Below are 19,119 nucleotides of genomic sequence, written 5' to 3' on the forward strand. Positions count from 1 at the left end.
GCAGCAAGTCTATGTGATGCAGCTTTAGCCAACAGCTGCAGAGCACTGAGTGATGTCAGACTGTGCTGTCACTTTGGCAACTTCTGCTGTGCAGCATAGTTACATAAAGCAATATTTCTTAATGTCTGTGGAGTTAACGACCTATAGTGCACCGAGCACCTAGGAAACTTGCCGTTGGGAAACAAGAGTAAAATAATGAAAGGCTCTGGTATGCTAAATGTAAAGTTAACTATGAAAAATGTAACTTTAAAACCATTGTTATTATCTGTACTAGGAAAGTCATGTTAAGCATATAGTGGAGGAACCCTGCAGATAAAAGCTAACTGTAGGGGCTTTGTGGGGTCTTTGGTTCATTATAGCAAAAGGAGTCCAAAATGTAAAAAAAATAAAATAAACCTCATAAACAACTGAAATACACAGTATTATAATTGTACACCATTTGCTTGCACTTCTGGATTCCATTAAATACAGTCTGCATTTTATTTTCTCTATGCGTTAATGACATCAGTTTTGATATTTTTTATCAGCTAATCTATTGAGAGTAGTGGTAAACTGATATTGTACTTTTCTGTATGGATGATGTAAGTTTGTATTTTCTCTATGTGTAAGTTGAACCATTTTCTGCCTTATACTTACTACACAATTGCCAAATTGCTTGATAAGTTAAAATTCAGTACATTGTTCCTACTTATTCTGCCGGCAGCTCTATTCATAAGGCTGCAACTACATTACAACCCAGACCCCAGACCTCAGCCATCTATCTTTGTCCTTCTTCTTCGCTTTACACTAGCTGTGCAATAAATACTGTCTGTTTCAGGGTTTGCTGGCTGTCATACTAAGCTGTACATGTTTAGAATGATTAAAGCTTCAATTATTTTTGCATTACATTTGTTTGTGTTTTTCTTCTGCTTTAGTAACCTTTTGATTTGCAGATTAATAATAATATTGTTATTAAAGTGTTTATTCACGGATGCTGAGGATGCAAAGCAATCACTGTAGTTATACATGGGATACATTCTGAATTTTGATAGGAGTTCATTGTTTCATTGCAGTGACTTTTTAGCTATTTAAATGGCAGTTTGCACGCTTCCAAAAACACATATTATTTCTTTTGAAATGCACCCTCTTCTGCCATAAACACTTATTTTGGAAGCCTTTCCAATAATCCTTAGATGACTGCACAGATTTGCTATTCAGCCAGAAGGGCATTAATGAGGTTTGTCTATAAGGCATGGCTTTTCCTTGGTATTCCAAATCATCCCAAGGTATTCAATGGGCTTTAGGTAGGTATCTGTGCAGGCATATTACATTTTCCAACAATATTCTTGAAACAGTAAATTGTGTCCTGCAAACGCCTGCCAGAAATTTGGAAGCAAAATATTCACTAAAATGTTATTGCATAAAATAACACTGTCCACTGGAATCTCAGGCCATACCATGAAAAACTAGCCAGGCAATTTTTCTGCTTTTAGCAAGTATTCGAGATGGCAATGAGTTTTTCCTCGTAATCCAACAAACCATGATTTAAGCATCAGATGATGAAGCACAACTTAGCACTCTAGAAAGCAAGTTTCCTAGATCCTGACTACAATGGCATTGTGCCCTGTACCACCCAGGCCAGATCTTGGTAAAATATTTCACTGTAGACTGGATTGCTTGACCCTGGCTTTTTAGTACTTAGTATTTGAGTATTTCCCCCCTGATCTACACTTGCAAAGAAAGGTGGGGATCCCTTTAGTATAAACAGGATTTCTGATTACTAAGAAAAAGGGGTCTACCAGAGAAAATTATTCTGAAGACCCACCCTACAGCCCTAGAGAATCTGTAAAAATCCACATTTCACATAACTGTGTTGCTTTTTTATTGCATACACAATAATCAATAAGGTATAATTTGGTAATCAACCCATAAGATATAGTAGCTGTAGGGTAATTGGCTCTAAAGTCCGTTTGAATGGGATTGTGTTCTGATCCTGTGGGGCCCATTCTTGTGTCAGCCTGGGCCCAACGGAGGATCCGTTCGTACTGAGGTGGACCATTCAACCTCTGTCAGGTTTTTACTGTGTTTCCAGTATTTTTGATGGAAATAATAGGCGGTTAAGGCTATCCTAGCTGTCAAAAATACTGAAATTCTAACCAAACAGATCACATGTGAACAAAGCTTTAAATCTGCAGCAGAGCAGAAAACATCATGCAAAACTATATAAAACAGCAATATTTAATTAAGACATTGGATATTCTATAAAAAAGAAAAAATACAATCTCATTTACAAATAACTTTTTTAAAACATCATTGGCAGTCAGACATTTTTCTTCATTTTGTAAACAGTACTGTAATAATACATTTCATTCTATGAACTGTTTTAATAGCAGTTACTTTTCACTTAGTTAAGTTTCTAGCAGAGTTATCCGGCTTCGCACGGGTCTATTTCTTTGTTTGTTGTGTGTGTATGCTTAAAAACTTTGTTTCCTACTTATGCAGCTCAGGTATCATCCAAATCCAGGGTTCCTTTTTGGAGGCATAAATGGTCTGAAAGGGCTTAAATTTATCATCAACACTAAAAGAAAAAAAAAGCTGGAAATAGATCACTCTCTGTGTAATGAATCTATATAATATATGAGTTTCACTTTTTGAATTTAATTACTGAAACAAATTAGCTTTTTGATATTCTAATTCACTGAGAAAGACTAGTATATATATACTGTATATATATATATATATATATATATATATATATATATATATATATATATATACATATATACACTACTGTTCAAAAGTTTGGGGTCACCCAGACAATTTTGTGTTTTCCATGAAAACTCACACTTATATTTATCAAATGAGTTGCAAAATGACTAGAAAATATAGTCAAGACATTGACAAGGTTAGAAATAATGATTTTTATTTCAAATAATAATTTTCTCCTTCAAACTTTGCTTCCGTCAAAGAATGCTCCATTTGCAGCAATTACAGCATTGCAGACCTTTGTCATTCTAGCTGTTAATTTGCTGAGGTAATCGGGAGAAATTTCACCCCATGCTTCCAGAAGTCCCTCCCACAAGTTGGATTGGCTTGATGGGCACTTCTTGCGTACCATACGGTCAAGCTGCTCCCACAACAGCTCTATGGGGTTGAGATTTGGTGACTGCGCTGGCCGCTCCATTACAGATAGAATACCAGCTGCCTGCTTCTTCCCTAAATAGTTCTTGCATAATTTGGAGGTGTGCTTTGGGTCATTGTCCTGTTGTAGGATGAAATTGGCTCCAATCAAGCGCTGTCCACTTTACCAGCACCAAAGCAACCCCAGACCATCACATTACCTCCACCGTGCTTGACAGATGGCGTCAGGCACTCTTCCAGCATCTTTTCAGTTGTTCTACGTCTCACAAATGTTCTTCTGTGTGATCCAAACACCTCAAACTTCGATTCGTCTGTCCATAACACTTTTTTCCAATCTTCCTCTGTCCAATGTCTGTGTGCTTTTACCCATATTAATCTTTTCCTTTTATTAGCCAGTCTCAGATATGGCTTTTTCTTTGCCACTCTGTCCTGAAGGCCAGCATCCCGGAGTCGCCTCTTCACTGTAGACTTTGACACTGGCGTTTTGCGGGTACTATTTAATGAAGCTGCCAGTTGAGGACCTGTGAGGCGTCTATTTCTCAAACTAGAGACTCTAATGTACTTGTCTTGTTGCTCAGTTGTGCAGCGGGGCCTCCCACTTCTCTTTCTACTCTGGTTAGAGCCTGTTTTTGCTGTCCTCTGAAGGGAGTAGTACACACCGTTGTAGGAAATCTTCAGTTTCTTGCCAATTTCTCGCATGGAATAGCCTTCATTTCTAAGAACAAGAATAGACTGTCGAGTTTCACATGAAAGCTCTCTTTTTCTAGCCATTTTGAGAGTTTAATTGAACCCACAAATGTAATGCTCCAGATTCTCAACTAGCTCAAAGGAAGGTCAGTTTTATAGCTCCTCTAAACAGCAAAACTGTTTACAGCGGTGCTAACATAATTGCACAAGGGTTTTCAAGTGTTTTCTAATCATCTATTAGCCTTCTAACACAGTTAGCAAACACAATGTACCATTAGAACACTGGAGTGATGGTTGCTGGAAATGGGCCTCTATACACCTATGTAGATATTGCATTAAAAAACAGACGTTTGTAGCTAGAATAACATTTAGCACATTAACAATGTATAGAGTGTATTTCTGATTTATTTAATGTTATCTTCATTGAAAAAAACTGTGCTTTTCTTGAAAAATTAAGGATATTTCGGTAGTATATATATATATATATATATATATATATATATATATGTATATATATATATATATGTATATATATATATATATATATGTATATATATATATATATATATATATATATATATATATATATATATATATATATATATATATATATATATATATATATATATATATATATTAAGAGATATAACCCATATTAAAAATTTTCAGTAATAACCCTTTATTTTTATATTTTATTTATTCCCGCTTTTCATAGCATCTGCTTAGATTTTTTTTGTTGAGGTCTGTGGGTGACAGGTTGAGTAAAACTGATGAAGACTGATGTAAATTGATGACAATTTGTCATTGCTTTTCCTGTTTCTCAAATTTGTTATTGATTTTTTTCAAATATATAAGTAAACAAATTACTGCAAAGTCTCTTTCATGCCAGGTTTGCCCTCTATGCTTTTAGAAATGTTTTTATTTACATATGATGTGGTTAAAAAACTTTATCCTGCATAGGACTTTCACCATTTGAAATGTATTCCGCAAGAAATAAGTTTCAGTTTTTTTCAGGGGGAAAAAACTTTTCCAAAAAGCATAGAGGCTCAGGCTTTGTTCAGACTGCTGCTCTATGCCATACCAAAATGGTGCACAGTGAAAACCACTGCAAAAGTAGTTTGTTAGTACATACATATTTGTTGCGGTTTTTACTGCAAAGGCAGTTGTTTTTTGTTAAAAAAGCAACTCTAGGAAATTTTCCTAGAAGAGCTTCTATAGAAATTCACAATTGTATTTACAATTTGTTTTCCATTATATTGAGTAGTGAAAAAAAATTGTAAATACAGATTTAGCCATCTTTATTTGGACTTTTAAGGAATTAAATACACAGTGGCAAGAAACTTTAACTTTACTTTTTCAATGGCTTTTATTGTGTGATATCACGCTGCAAGAAGTTATCAGTCAAGATAAACTTGGCTAAATCTGTATTGCAACAAAATACAAAAATAAAACATTTGCTTTTTCAAATGTAAATAACATTTTTATTTCAGCTCATTCACATTCTCATTCAATCTCATTCACATTTATGTAACATCTGGTCGATATGATTTTAAAAAACTGTAGCAAAATGAACTTACACATAGTTTTAGTCTGCTTTCAGACATTCAAAATATAGCAATATTTTAGCATCTGTAATAAGGGTACAATCCCCTGATCACTTGGGCTTCTACTGAACTGAAGGTTTTATGTTGATCTAAGGCTCTGTTCACACCTGCATCATGGCTTCTGTTTATAAAGGGAGCCATGAGTCTGTGGCAAATTTATATTCGGTTAAACTATAATAGGGTCAGTGGGCGTTCAATCGGGCTTCCAGTATTATACATGGTAAAAATAGTTCTTCAGACTGTTCTGTTCTTGCTGTCAAAAGTATATGAAAGCTTGAAAAAAATCTCTGAATGCAAGTATAAACAGTCTTAGTTCGGTTCAGAAGAATTCATGAATGCTAAGAGGCAGCCACATTATGGCCGTGAAACACAGGTCTAAGGCCGGTTTCCCACTTGCATTTTTTTGTGGTTTGTTTTTTGCTTTGCAACTATTCAAAACTGATTGATAAACTGATGACAAATTAACATTAGTTTGCATCAGATTTTTTTTTAATCCATTTTGTTTTCTGAATAAAAATTTACGAAAAGAGATTATGAACTAAAACTGATAAATGTTGCAACAGTTTGATTTCCATGGAAATTAATACAATCTGTGGGATCTGAATAGGATCTGCATACTGCTGGAAAAGGACTATATTCAGATAGACTAAGCTTATCTTTTTTAAATTGTTGAAAAAAAGTCTAATTTAAATGTAACATGTAAAATCAGTTTGCTATGTAAATATACTAGGGATGATAAGAATAATAAAAAGCAAGGACAATTACAATGAAATATTTCTTGTTGATGAATTGGTGATTATGAGACTGCAGCGACTGCGTGCTTTCTCTGCATGCATTACTTAAATCGACCTACTTAAAACAGATTTAATTACTTTGTTACATTTTGTACTGAGTTCCCTTTATTCCATTATATCTTTGATTGCTATTGTGCTAATTATAATGTTCTAGCCTAATCTAGTAGATTGCATACATATTTCGTTTTGAAAAGAGAAATTTCCAAGAGGCTATTACAGTGTTCTGTTATTTTTGGAAAGTTTCTCTAAAACTATAGGTACAGTTTCCGGAAAGCACAAACTTGCAAGAAAATAATTGTGATAAATATAGAGAATGGTAATGAGTCGAAATTTCAGGTATGACCCTTTCCCATTGAGAAAAAAGAATACCGTATATTACACAGCATTAAATGCTTTCCTTCTAACACTTATGGGAGGCAGTTAAGCCAAGATATCATTTTGTTTTGTAATTCACTTGCGATAAATAGTAATTTATAGAATTACACTAGGGGCTCATGCACACTTCAGTGAAATTCTTCAGTGTGAAAACTTTTTTTTTTTAACGGATAGCACACTGATCAATTCATTTTTATGGGGCCATGCACACATCAGTTTGTTTTTTTTGCAGATCTGTGTGTCTGTTTTGCAAATTATAGAACAGGTCCTATTCCTGTCAATTTTTGCAGATTAGTCTTACCCATTCTATTCAGTGGTCCGTTCAAAAAACGGACCGCACACGGAAATCCATCCCTGTGTGGTCCGTGTTTTGCGGATCCGTGTTTTGCAGCTGTATGAAAGGTGACGTATGTGTGCATAAGCCCTAAGAATTTATGTAATGGGTTCTGTTTTTATAGTGAATATGGCAGATCTATCTTGTAACACATCCTAACCGATCCCATTAGCTAAAAGTCCTTTTACAAGGGCAGCGATTAGCCAACAAATGTGCAAATGCTCTTATGTTGGCTAATTGGATCTTTTATGTGGCCCAAAAAATGTTTGCTTGTTTCATTGTGTAAACAAGGGATGGGCTGCCAACAAGATGCAAATGCATAGGGACGAACGATGGTATTAACAATTGTTTATCCCTATTCAGTCCGATTATTGCTCCGTTTAAATCGGCGCTCTTTTACAGAGAAGAAAGTGCCCGTGCGTAAGAGCCTTTATAGTAGGTCCATCAGGTTTCTATATATTTTTTTATTATTGGGCAGAATAGCACAGCTGACAACTTTGCTATACCTGTAAGTGGCAATAGAAAACCTAACAGAACCATGATACCCTGGTGAGCGCAGCCTATTCATGTATAAGGGACAATTACTTGTATGCTTATATAAATATGTGTCACGTTGGGTTCGTGGACCCACTGGGCCATACTGCCTTGGCGGTATGGCAGCTGGCCAACAGGGCGCAGGTCACAGTCCACAGTTTGTATAAGGTACCCCTGGCAGCTCGGACAGTAGCAAGGCAGGCTCAGCTGGGACTAGGCAGCGGGCAGACGTCTGGCGTGGAGCAGCAGGACAGGCATAGGTACAGCACAGCACGACTTCAGCTCAGCTCAGTACGGCACTCGACCAGGATAGCACGGGATACATGATACAGGGAACACTGGAACTGAAAAACACTAGGAGACCATTTGTTTAGACAAACTAGGATATGTCAAACAACGCTCAGGCAAGGATCAGAAGGGCAGAGGCCTTCTTATAGTCCAGGAAATCATATGAGTTGATAATGATGATTGTTTTCATGTGTGCGCACCCTACGGGACTCAGCAGACCGGAGTGGAAGTGAGCGCTGGCATCTCCAAGGAAGGAGATGGGGACCAGCGCTCACAGAACCATGACTGCGGGCGTCGGGAGGTAAGTAAACCAAACCCCCTCCAATCCACCAAATAAAAAGTCTTTCCTCTTACTTTCTTGGTGTCCAAGATCTCCTTAACCTTGAAGGTGTCTGAAGGGCCGCTTGAGGCAACCGCAGGGCTAGAAGGTTCTCTTCTCCTTGTATCCGCCTTCCGTTTCATGTGGTCGACTGCCAGCAGGATGGAGGATCGAGTCTGCTGCCAGATCTGCAGAAAGTCCCTAAAAGCAGTGTCAGCAGCTGGTACCTCGGACGTATCAGGCACCGGGAGAGGAATTCGGGGGTGTTGGCCATAGAGAATAAAGAACGGTGTCTTTTGATGTGACTATTGTAGGAGAATTCAGCCCACGGGATCAACTGCACCCAGTCATCATGCTGCTTGGAGATGAAGTGGCATAAGTAGTTCTCCAAGATCCTCTCGAACTGACCATTGAACTGAGGATGGTAGGCCGAGGAAAAATCCCACTTTACACCTAGGAGTCTGCAGATGTCTCTCCAGAACTTCGAGGTGAACTGAACCCCCCGATCAGACACAATATGCTGCAGCAAGTGTGCAGGCGGAAGATGTGTTGGATGAAAAGCTTGGCCAGTTGAGGAGCAGAAGGAAGACCGTTCAGAGGAACGAAGTGGGCCATCTTCGAAAATCGATCCGTCACCACCCAGACAGCACTGCATCCAGCAGAGAGAGGCAGGTCAGTAATAAAGTCCATAGCTATATGCTGCTAGGGAGCATCGGGCACAGGCAATGGCTAGAGCAGGCCAGCAGGTCTGGAGTGAGCGACCTTGTTAGCTGCACACACTGAGCAGGAAGAAACAAAGTCCATAATGTCCTTGGGCAGCGTGGGCCACCAGAAATGACGGGCAATCAGATCCCGGGTCTTGCGAGTACCCGCGTGACCTGCCAGTCTAGAGGAGTGTTCCCAGTGGAGGATTCTCCCTCGGTCAGCAAGGTGCACAAAAGTCCTCCCTGGAGGAATGTCCCCAACTTGCAGGGGATTGACAGAGACAATGCAAGACGGATCAATAATTTTCGGTGAAATCTCCTTGGTGTCTTCTGTCTCTAAAAACCTGGACAAGGCATCGGCCCTCACATTCTTGTCGGCCGGGCGATAACAGAGCTCAAACTGGAACCTGGTAAAGAACAGTGACCACCTGGCCTGACGAGGGTTTAGCCATTGGACCGTCTGAAGATAGGTGAGGTTCTTGTGGTCTGTAAAAATCAGGATGGGATGAGCTGCACCCTCTAGTAGATGTCTCCACTCCTCCAGGGCCAATATGATGGCCAGTAACTCCCGATCCCCAATCGAGTAGTTGCATTCTGCAAAAGAGAAGAGCTTAGAGAAATATCCAAATACCATTGACTTGCCCTTGGAACCTCTCTGGAACAGGAGTGCACCAGCACCGACAGAGGATGCGTCCACCTCCAACGAGAACTGTAGGGAAACATCTGGATGATGGAGGATAGAGGCTGACGTGAAGGTGCTCTTCAGGCTATTGAATGCGGACTCTGCCTCAGGAGTCCACACCTTGGCGTTCATGCCCTTCTTAGTGAGGTTAGAGATAGGAGATGTCAGTGAGAAGTTTGGAATAAACTGTCTATAAAAATTGGTGAATCCCAGAAAGCGCTGTATGGTCCTCAAGCCTTGAGGACGTGGCCATTCTAGGACAGACTTTACCTTTTCAGGATCCATCTTGAGACCTCTATTGGAGATAATGTAGCCCTGGAAGGGTAGAGCATCCTTTTCAAACACGCACTTCTCCAACTTGGCATACAGACGATTGTCCCTTAAGCGCAGCAAAACTTGACAGACATGTCTCTGATGCATCATAGCATCTGGAGAAAAAAATCAAGATGTCATCAAGATAGACCACAACACAAACTATGGCAAAATGTCATTAACAAACTCCTGGAAGACCACAGGAGCATTACACAAGCCAAAGGACATTACTAGATATTCATAGTGTCCATCACGGGTGTTAAATGCAGTCTTCCAATAGTCACCCCAGCGCATCCGAATTAGGTTGTAAACCTCACGCAGGTCTAGTTTGGGAAAAAATCTTGACACCACGTATACGACCAAACAGTTCAGAGCTCAGTGGCAATGCATACTTATTTTTCACCATGATTTGGTTGAGACCCCGGTAGTCAATACAAGGACGAAGAGAACCATCCTTCTTTTTGACGTAGAAGAACCCGGCTCCTGTCGGAGAGGAAGACTTCCATATGAAGCCCCTCTCCAAGTTCTCTTTAACATAGGTGGACATGGACAGAGTATCTGGCAAGGAGAGAGGATATATCCTACCACGGGGAAGGGATGCACCAGAAATCAGCTCGATAAGACAGTCATACGCCCGGTGTGGGGGCAGAGTCTCCACCTCCCTTTTGCTGAAGACGTTCGAAAATGCAGCATAATGACCAAGCAATCCTGCCAATGACTGAGGCAGAGGAGGCTGAGCCAAACGAATCTGCACCAGGCAATGGCTGTGACACTCGGGGCCCCACTGGAGAACCTCTCCAGAGTTCCAGTCCAGGACTGGGGCATGTAGTCGGAGCCAAGGCAGGCCCAGCAGCACAGGGTTAACGGCCTTGGACAGGACATAGAATGATAGATGTTCAGAGTGTAGAGCCCCTACTTGGACCCTCAGCGGCTTGGTCACAACTATAACTGGGTCTGGCAGAGGTAGTCCATTTACTGATGCAACCATCAACGGTCTCTCCAGAGGGGTAGTGGGTAATTGAAGAAGGTCCACCAGGTCTCTACAAATGAAATTAGCAGTGGATCCAGAGTTCAGATACGCAGAGACCTGATGCGTTTTCTCACCGGACACTATGGTCACGAGTATGGACAATTTAGACGGGAGTCCTTCTTTGCCCAAGGTTGTCTCTCCTACCAACCCTAGGCTTTGGGGCTTTTGGGGACACCGACACACAAGATAGCCTTCGAGGCCGCAATAAAGACAGAGTCCCGAAGTGCGTCTGCATTGTCTCTCCTGGGTGGATAGCTTACATTGGTCCATCCTCACAGACTCTTTAGGAGGATCGGCATCTGAGGATGGCAGGGGTTGCTGCAGGTAGGTAGCGGACCAGGAAGAACTCCCTCCCAACGAACCTCTTGGAGCCGTTCTCGGAGGCTTCTATCAATTCAGCCAGCCAGAAGGATGAGGTCATCCAGGGTAGATGGCAGGTCTCGAGCGGCAAGTTCATCCTTAATTTTAGGAGACAGTCCATGCCAGAATGTAGCCACCAGGGACTCATTGTTCCACAACAGTTCTTCCGTTAGGGTGCGGCAGTGGATTTCGTACTCGCCCACAAAGATGTCTCCTTGGCGTAGGTTTAGCAAGGAAACCGCTGCAGAGGAGACTCATCCAGGCTTCTCAAACAAATGTCTGGAGGAACCCCTGGAAGTCACGGGTCTCTGGTCCTTGTCTCTCCAAGATAGGGTTCACCCATGCAAGGGCCTTGCCAGTAAGAAGAGAGATGATGAAAGCGACCCTTGCGTCATCAGATGAAAATGCCCTTGAATACAGGCTAAAGTGGATCTGGCACTGGTTAAAAAATCCACGACAGGTACTTGCATCTCCATCATAGCGGTCAAAGAAAAACGAGGATCAACACTGCCAGGAGGTGTAGTCTGAGGAACAGTACTGCCAGGAGGTGTAGTAGGAGGAACGGCAGCTCGTGGAGGAGTTGGTCCTGTCGAGACCAGAGGTCTAGCATATCCGCCCGCATCTCTTGTGACGTCATCATGGTTTTGGATCAACCAGCGGGGTTCATGGCCTGAGCGTGCTGTCACATTGGGTTCGTGGACCCACTGGGTCGTACCGCCTTGGCGGTATGGCAGCTGGCCAACAGGGCACAGGTCACAGTCCACAGTTCGTATAAGGTAGCTGTGGCAGTTCAGACAGTAGCAAGGCAGGCTCGGCTGGGACTAGGCAGCAGGTAGACATCAGGCGTGGAGCAGCAGGACAGGCATAGATACAGCACAGCTCAACTACAGCTCAGCACGGCACTCGACCAGGATAGCACGGGATACAGGATACAGGAACAGGGAACACTGGAACTGGAAAACACTAGGAGACCATTTGCTTAGACAAACTAGGATATGACAAACAACTCAGGCAAGGATCAGAAGGGAAGAGGCCTTCTTATAGTTCAGGAAATCATGTGAGTTGATGATGATGATGATTGTTTTCATGTGCGCTCGCTGGCCCTTTTAGAGCTGGCACGAGCGCGCGCACGCACCCTATGGGACACAGCGGACCGGAGCGGAAGTGAGCGCTGGCGTCTCCTAGGAAGGAGATGGGGACCAGCGCTCACAGGTCCATGGACGCTACAATATGGACCTTAGTTCATACTTCCTTCTTCTACTGTCTTTTCCTTCATTTTACCTCTTCCTCCTCCTCTTCCTTCATTGTCTTCTTCTTTCTCCTCTTGGTCCTTCAATCTTTTTATTTTTTTCTCTTTTTGCTTCCAACTCCATAGATTTTGACCCTTTTCCTTCTTCTCCCCATTCCTCAAATTCCTCATTCTTCTTCCTCCTTCTAGTGCAGCCCAGTAGGTGAAACACACATCACAAATGTGTGTTATAAAAAGAATTATAGTGCTATATATATATATATGTGTATATATATGTATATATATATATATATATATATATATATATATATATACATATATATATATACAGGGTGGGCCATTTATATGAATACACCTAAATAAAAAGGGAATGGTTGGTGATATTAACTTCCTGTTTGTGGCACATTAGTATATGGGAGGGGGGAAAATTTTCAAATGCTGATTCCGTATTGATATTCTTGTTGAACACTGAGCTATAGTAGGTTTACAATTGAATTAGAACTCAGAGTTTATTATTTAATACGTTTTTATACACACGGTGGGGCTTTTTCACAGTGGTGATTGTACCCCTGTTTTTAGAGAGTTATAAATAAATGTTATATTTTACTCATATATCACACCAGTGAATCCTTTAAAATTGTTATGTTGTGGGAGCACAATTGAATGTATCTTTGAAATACAGTGAATTCATATATCATATAAGCCACTATTCAATATCACACATTACAGTGACGATATGTAAAGTGCATGCAGTCCATATACATTAAAATACCTTACAGTGCTTTTTTTTTCTTGCTCAAACCAATCCGTTAATGGTTCCTTTGTTTTCAATGCGGATTTCCTATCATGGTTAAAAGTGTCCATTTGTCTTTATTTTACAAGGTTCCTTTAGGATTCTTTTTTTTTTTTAAACAGGACAGACAAATTGAGACTCTCTTATTCTCTGTCCTGTTAAACAACTGAATCCCAATGAATTTGTTTTCCTCTACAATGCAAGTCTATGGGGGGGGGGGGGACACCTGCATTTAAAAGGAAGCAGAATCCCATCTACTCACTGACATCAGACGTTGGACACAGGCATCATTCCCTGCCACTGACTGGGTCAGCAAGTCTCTCTTGCCACTGCAGGATACTTTGCAACTTTAGAGATAGCTCCAATTATCTTTACAGCACCTATAAACTATAGGTTAATGCTGAATGGCTAAAACTCCTCTGAAGAATCTGCCATGAAGAAACGTGTCGGGAGGATTAAATATATTTAAAGAAAGAGGTTCCCCGATCCCCTTGTCGTAAAAAGGAACTGACTGTACCTGACACCCGAAGTGATAGGGGGGCCATTTTTCTCCTTTTCCTGACAAGGAGTATATATAGGACAAATATGTATCCGGATGTGCAGAATGAATACAGATGTAGCCGTCTTTACCTTGACTTTTAACGCATTAAATACACAGTGGCAAGATCCCTTATCTTGAGTTTTCCAATGACTTTTCAATGGCTTTTGTTGTGTGATATCACGCTGCAGCAAGTTATCAGAGTCAAGATAAAGATGGCTACATCCGTACCAACAATAAGAGCACATTTAGATATCTGGAGCTTGTAGTACAATATATGCACCACCGTACAGAACCTCATTAATCTGTGGTTATATATGTGCAGCGTCTATTGATATAATGTATTCTGTTTGAAACCAATCACTAGAACACTGTGAAACATAAATCTAATACATTTGAATTCTCTATGACAACATTATTATGTTGTATGTGCGCTAATATTCTCTTGGAATTGTTCTTTTAAAATTATGAAGTAAAAGTTATCTTTTATAAAAAAAACTCTGTATTCATCATACTTTTTCTACAACGCAAGTCTATGACAACAGGATGTGTCAGGATAGTCTCTGACGTATTTATGGCTCCCAGTCTAACCGTAGATGTATGGCTGACCCAAAACCAGTTCTGTATTCCTTCCAGAACGTCTGACTGATTTCTACTCCACAGGGACAGTAGGTAGAGCACAAATTTTTGCTATAAAAAGACAAATAGTGTGCAAATTTAGAGGAATATTCATGCGGATATTTATACTCTTACAGATGTATGTGTGATTGCAATAAAAAGTTATTTAAACAAAGACAAGACAATGCTTTTAACGGTAAGCAACTTGTAAGCTCCACTCTGCCTCCCTTGCTCTCCTTTCTGTGATTAACGGATCTCTCCCTGAACACGAAAGCCTAAACTTAGTGACAGGCTCCCTTTAACGTAATAGCAAATCCCTGAACATTTTGTTATTATGCAGAAAGCATTGTTTGGCCTTTAAATAATGCATCTAGCTGCAGGTGAAATCTGTCATGCTTAGTATAACTATGACTTTGTAGCCCTCTCAAGTGAAATGCTCTTCTTATCCTCCCAGGTGATAGTTGTCATTCACTTTAATAGAAATGTCAGGTTGACCTTTTATTTTACATAGTTAAAAACAACGTTTAATTTATTTAGCATAAAACTTTTTCTTCTGTAATGAATAATATCTCTCTGTTAACAATCGGTTTGTATGATTCACAGGGATTGTTCAGTTAAGCCTTCCAGAAGATCAGACACTAAGTTTGACCACTGTAACAGTTGGGCAAAGTGTTGTATTGAGCTGCGGAATACAGGGAAATATGAGGCCTCCTATTATTTGGAAACGTAATAATGTTATTTTGAACAGTTTGGACCTAGAAGACATCAATGTAAGTTGGGAATGGTATTTCTCATGCCATGTTTCTGTCTTGTTTTGTTACATATTATAAGTACGTTTTCAATTGTTTGTTTAAGGGATTTGATCAGGGTTCACTATTAAAACACTGTATTATAAAATGTTATGCAATATTTTTTACAGCTGTTTCATTTAATGTTCCTTGCACTAGGGGTCATTTGGACATTCCTATCTTAGTGTAAGGCCGGATTCACACGAACGTTGTAGACGTCTCTGTGCAGTCATTGACAGCAACGGACAGCACACGGACCTACGCAACTTAATGGGGCTATTCAGATATCAGTGATTTTTTACGCAGCGTGTTTCCGTTGCGTACAACTCACTGCATGTCCTATTCTGGTACGTTTTTGCAGATCACACACCCATTGAAGTCAATGCGTGTGTGAAAATCACAGACAGCACACGCACGTAATCCATGTGCTGTCCGTGATTCACGCACCAGTTGCTAAAGAAATGCAGAGAAAAAAAAAGAAAAGAGAAAACAATTTGCACCAACACTGACATGAAAATATAATACCACACAGAAAACAAACACTGATGGCACACGGAACAGCAACGCAGGAAAAATGCTGTGTTTTTTACGCACACAAAATGGACACGTATATCTAGCCTAAGGCTACGCTCAGACATGGCAGAATTTTTCCGCTGCAAATGTTGCTGCAGATTTGCCGCAATTACGCAACGAATCTGCAGCAACATTTGCATATTTGACAGGTAATTCATACGTTGCGGATATGACAGCGGACTTGCCACAGATTTCAGTTTTTGCATTGCTAATGCTGAAATCTGCAGTAAAATTCCGCTGCTTCTCCGCATCTAAATGTGCATGCTGCACATTTAGTGAGTGAAAATTCTGCACCACAGCCTCAATTCCGCACTGTTATTTTTCGCACTGAATTAAGTTACTTAAGAATGTATAGGAGCCAATGTAAAAAATGGCTGCTGCAGATTAAGCGCACATTCAGACATGGCGGAATTGCTGTGGAATTCCGCTGCGGACAGTCCGCAGTGGAAATCCTTAGCAGACAGTTTGTCTATCGGTTTCCACACATTTTTAGTTATCTTCATGCAGACGTTGCGGAAAACTCAGCTGCGGACCATAGGCTACGGTGCGGAATTTTCCCTCCGCAGCATACACTGGCTGTTGCGGAGAAGAAGTGGAATTTCACTGCGGATTTCAGCCTTTGCAATGCAAAAACTGAAATCTGTGGCAAGTCCGCTGTCTTTTCTGCAACGTCTGAATTACCTGTCAAATATGCAAATGTTGGTGCAGATTCGTTGCGTAATTGCCCTAAATCTGCAACAACATTTGCAGCGGAAAAATTCTGCCACGTCTGAACGTGCCCTAAGAGTATCCTTTCCTTTCTCTACAAGAGAAAAACCTCTCACATCCCACTCAGAAGACCCATTCTCCCATACGTCCTTTTAGAATAAAAGGAAAATCAGATTTAGGCATAAGGTGAAAAATACATGTTTCCTAATATTTCCATAAGCAATGTTTAACTTTTCTCTTATTCTGCGATCCGATTTCCCTTTTGAGCTAAAAAAAAAAGACGTACAGGTGAATGATATGCAGCGGAATTAACACATATTGTTTACATGCATATAAGGAAGGTTGAAAAGAGACAAAAGATTTAAGCCTCAATCACATCTGTGTCAGGCTGCCATTCATGGGTTCCGTTAGAACTTTTCGTCAGGGGAACCCATGAACAGAAAGCCAAATGGAAACTATACTTTCTGTTTGCATTACGATTGATTTCAAAGCTTCTGTTGCAAATGGTTTCTGTTTGTCTATGTTTCGTAAGGCTTCCATTTATTTAGCATTTATGAAAACATAAGCTTCCGTTTGCATCACCATTGATATCAATGGTGACGAAAACATTGCTAAAGGTTTCCGTTTGTCACCGTTGTAACAGGGTTCTATAGTTTTTGGCGGAATCAATAGCGCAGTGGACTGTCTCTTACTCACTGAGTTCAGATAATGCAAAAGGTTTAGCATGCATGCGCTAGCATGACGTGTTGTGCCAAAATATAAAATTGGCTCTGTTTCATTGCCAAACTCTTCCCTGGTACAACTGTAAGTTTATTTATTATCATTGGAAATGGGTTGTAATAGTCTACATATTCCTTATTTACGAAAGAAATTAGCGTTTGAAACACAAAAAATACTTACTATAGTTAAAGGGGTTGTCTCATAAGGTTTATCTTATCACCATGGGTATGACTCTTGGGACTGTGGTCGGCCATACATTGCTCTTTGTAATTATTGAAAGGCCAACTATGTAATATATGCATGGCTGGCTTTTACTTAGCAGATTTACGCCCTGACTTATAGAGAGTGGTCCCAAGCAGGGACACCCTTCAAAGCTCTAATAGGGCATATGAACAGGGATGGTCATCATAAGACAAGCTTTTAATGAAAAGTACTATTCTTTATTCATCCTCAGCATAATATTCTAAGTGCTGGGTTAAGTACCCAAGGTTCACTGACATTTTACATTGAAAAAAATATATTGTTTGTTACAGTTTTACCCTTTTACAGTATTTTACTATTTTGGGGTAAAAAATTGAAGGCAGTGGTAGGAAATATCTTACTGCATTAGGCACCTACCGATTCATTATTTTCTATTCGAATAACACCCAATACTGAACAGGCACATTAAAATTATTTATCAATGTGCCATCTGAGGCAAATTGCCTTAAATGCTGCATTATGCTGTTGATTATACATTATTTTGCAGGTTTCGTTCTTATATATAACCACTTTACATGTATTTTTCTTTTGTTTGATAGTTTTATGAAAGGAACTGCTGTAAAGTTGCCAAAATACTATTCACCTCTTTCAAAATCTTTAGCAGCGATTTGTCCCCTGACACAGTACTCATGGCTACAGCTGCACATCTCTTAACATAAATTAGATTTGCCATTAAATACATAAAACAACTCATTTTTTACAGCCATAACTCGCACTTAAACTTATAGAGCCGCCACCTGTTTTCTTCATTCTTTATAATTAGAAGAATTTTATCTTTCATCTCCTCACCATAATTTTATGAGAATCAATAGCATAATGACGGTGTATTGATTAAAACAAGGAAACAAGCAAGAGATTCAGTTAATGTAAGCAAAGATTTTCTGTTAGACATTTTAACCCCTTAAGAACTATTTGAGCCTTAATAACAAAGCATTTTTTTATTTATTTTTTATCTTCACATTTCAAGAGCCTTAACTTTTCATTTTTCGTTTCAATAATTTTTATTGATGTTTGACATAGACAGAATAAAAATGACATCAGAATAAACACAGTATCACAAGAAATTGGTTGACCTCTCGAGTTCTGCAGGATAATACAATAAAATTAAAAGAAAACGGACATGTGTACTGATATAAACATAGGCCCATTGTTGGTGTACCGCACGATATCGATCATGTGACAGCAACACAGGTCTATACAATCTTTAGAAACAGAGCCGGCATCAGCACTCTGTGAACCCGGGCAAGTGCCGGGGCCCACTACACTTGAGGGGGGGGGGCATATATGGACAGTTATGTCGGAAGTAAAGAAGGAGTCCAAGGCAGATCGCTACAAGCGGCTCTGCACCGGGACTCCGTCACTGGGGAAGCCCCTGACATCACTGTCCATGTATGGACAGTGATGTGAGGGGGAGAGGAGTCCCAGGCAGAGCGCTAGGGCTGTGTGGCACTATCTACAGAGGGCACTACATTTAGGGGGTACAAACAGGGTGCCTAACTTCTATATGGGGGCATAAACATGGCCTAACATCTATATGGGGGCACAAAGTGACGATTTCTGCCATTTTACTGCTGCCATGAGTTCCCCCGCAAATCGGCCTACTAAGTCTGTGTCACCCAAGGGCCCACATAAACCTGGAGCCAGCCCTGTTTAAAAACAAAGTACTGTATATCTAACAAACAGACAAACAAACACTAGCAAAAGGAAACTTCGGCTTCGTTCTCATCT

The 19,119-nt window shown here is 40.2% G+C and overlaps 1 protein-coding gene across 2 annotated transcripts in view; it reads left to right on the top strand.

Annotated features, from left to right (window-relative positions):
* Nucleotides 1-19,119, top strand: part of FSTL5 (follistatin like 5) — a 645,404-nt gene that overhangs the window by 437,757 nt on the left and 188,528 nt on the right. For both annotated transcript variants that reach the window (XM_075860283.1, XM_075860284.1), the window contains exon 7: nucleotides 14,945-15,111. In XM_075860283.1, coding sequence (XP_075716398.1) covers nucleotides 14,945-15,111 — 167 coding nt within the window. The remainder of the gene's footprint in view (nucleotides 1-14,944; nucleotides 15,112-19,119) is intronic.

Source organism: Rhinoderma darwinii, chromosome 1 (genome assembly GCF_050947455.1).
Source record: "Rhinoderma darwinii isolate aRhiDar2 chromosome 1, aRhiDar2.hap1, whole genome shotgun sequence".
NCBI lineage: Eukaryota > Metazoa > Chordata > Amphibia > Anura > Rhinodermatidae > Rhinoderma > Rhinoderma darwinii.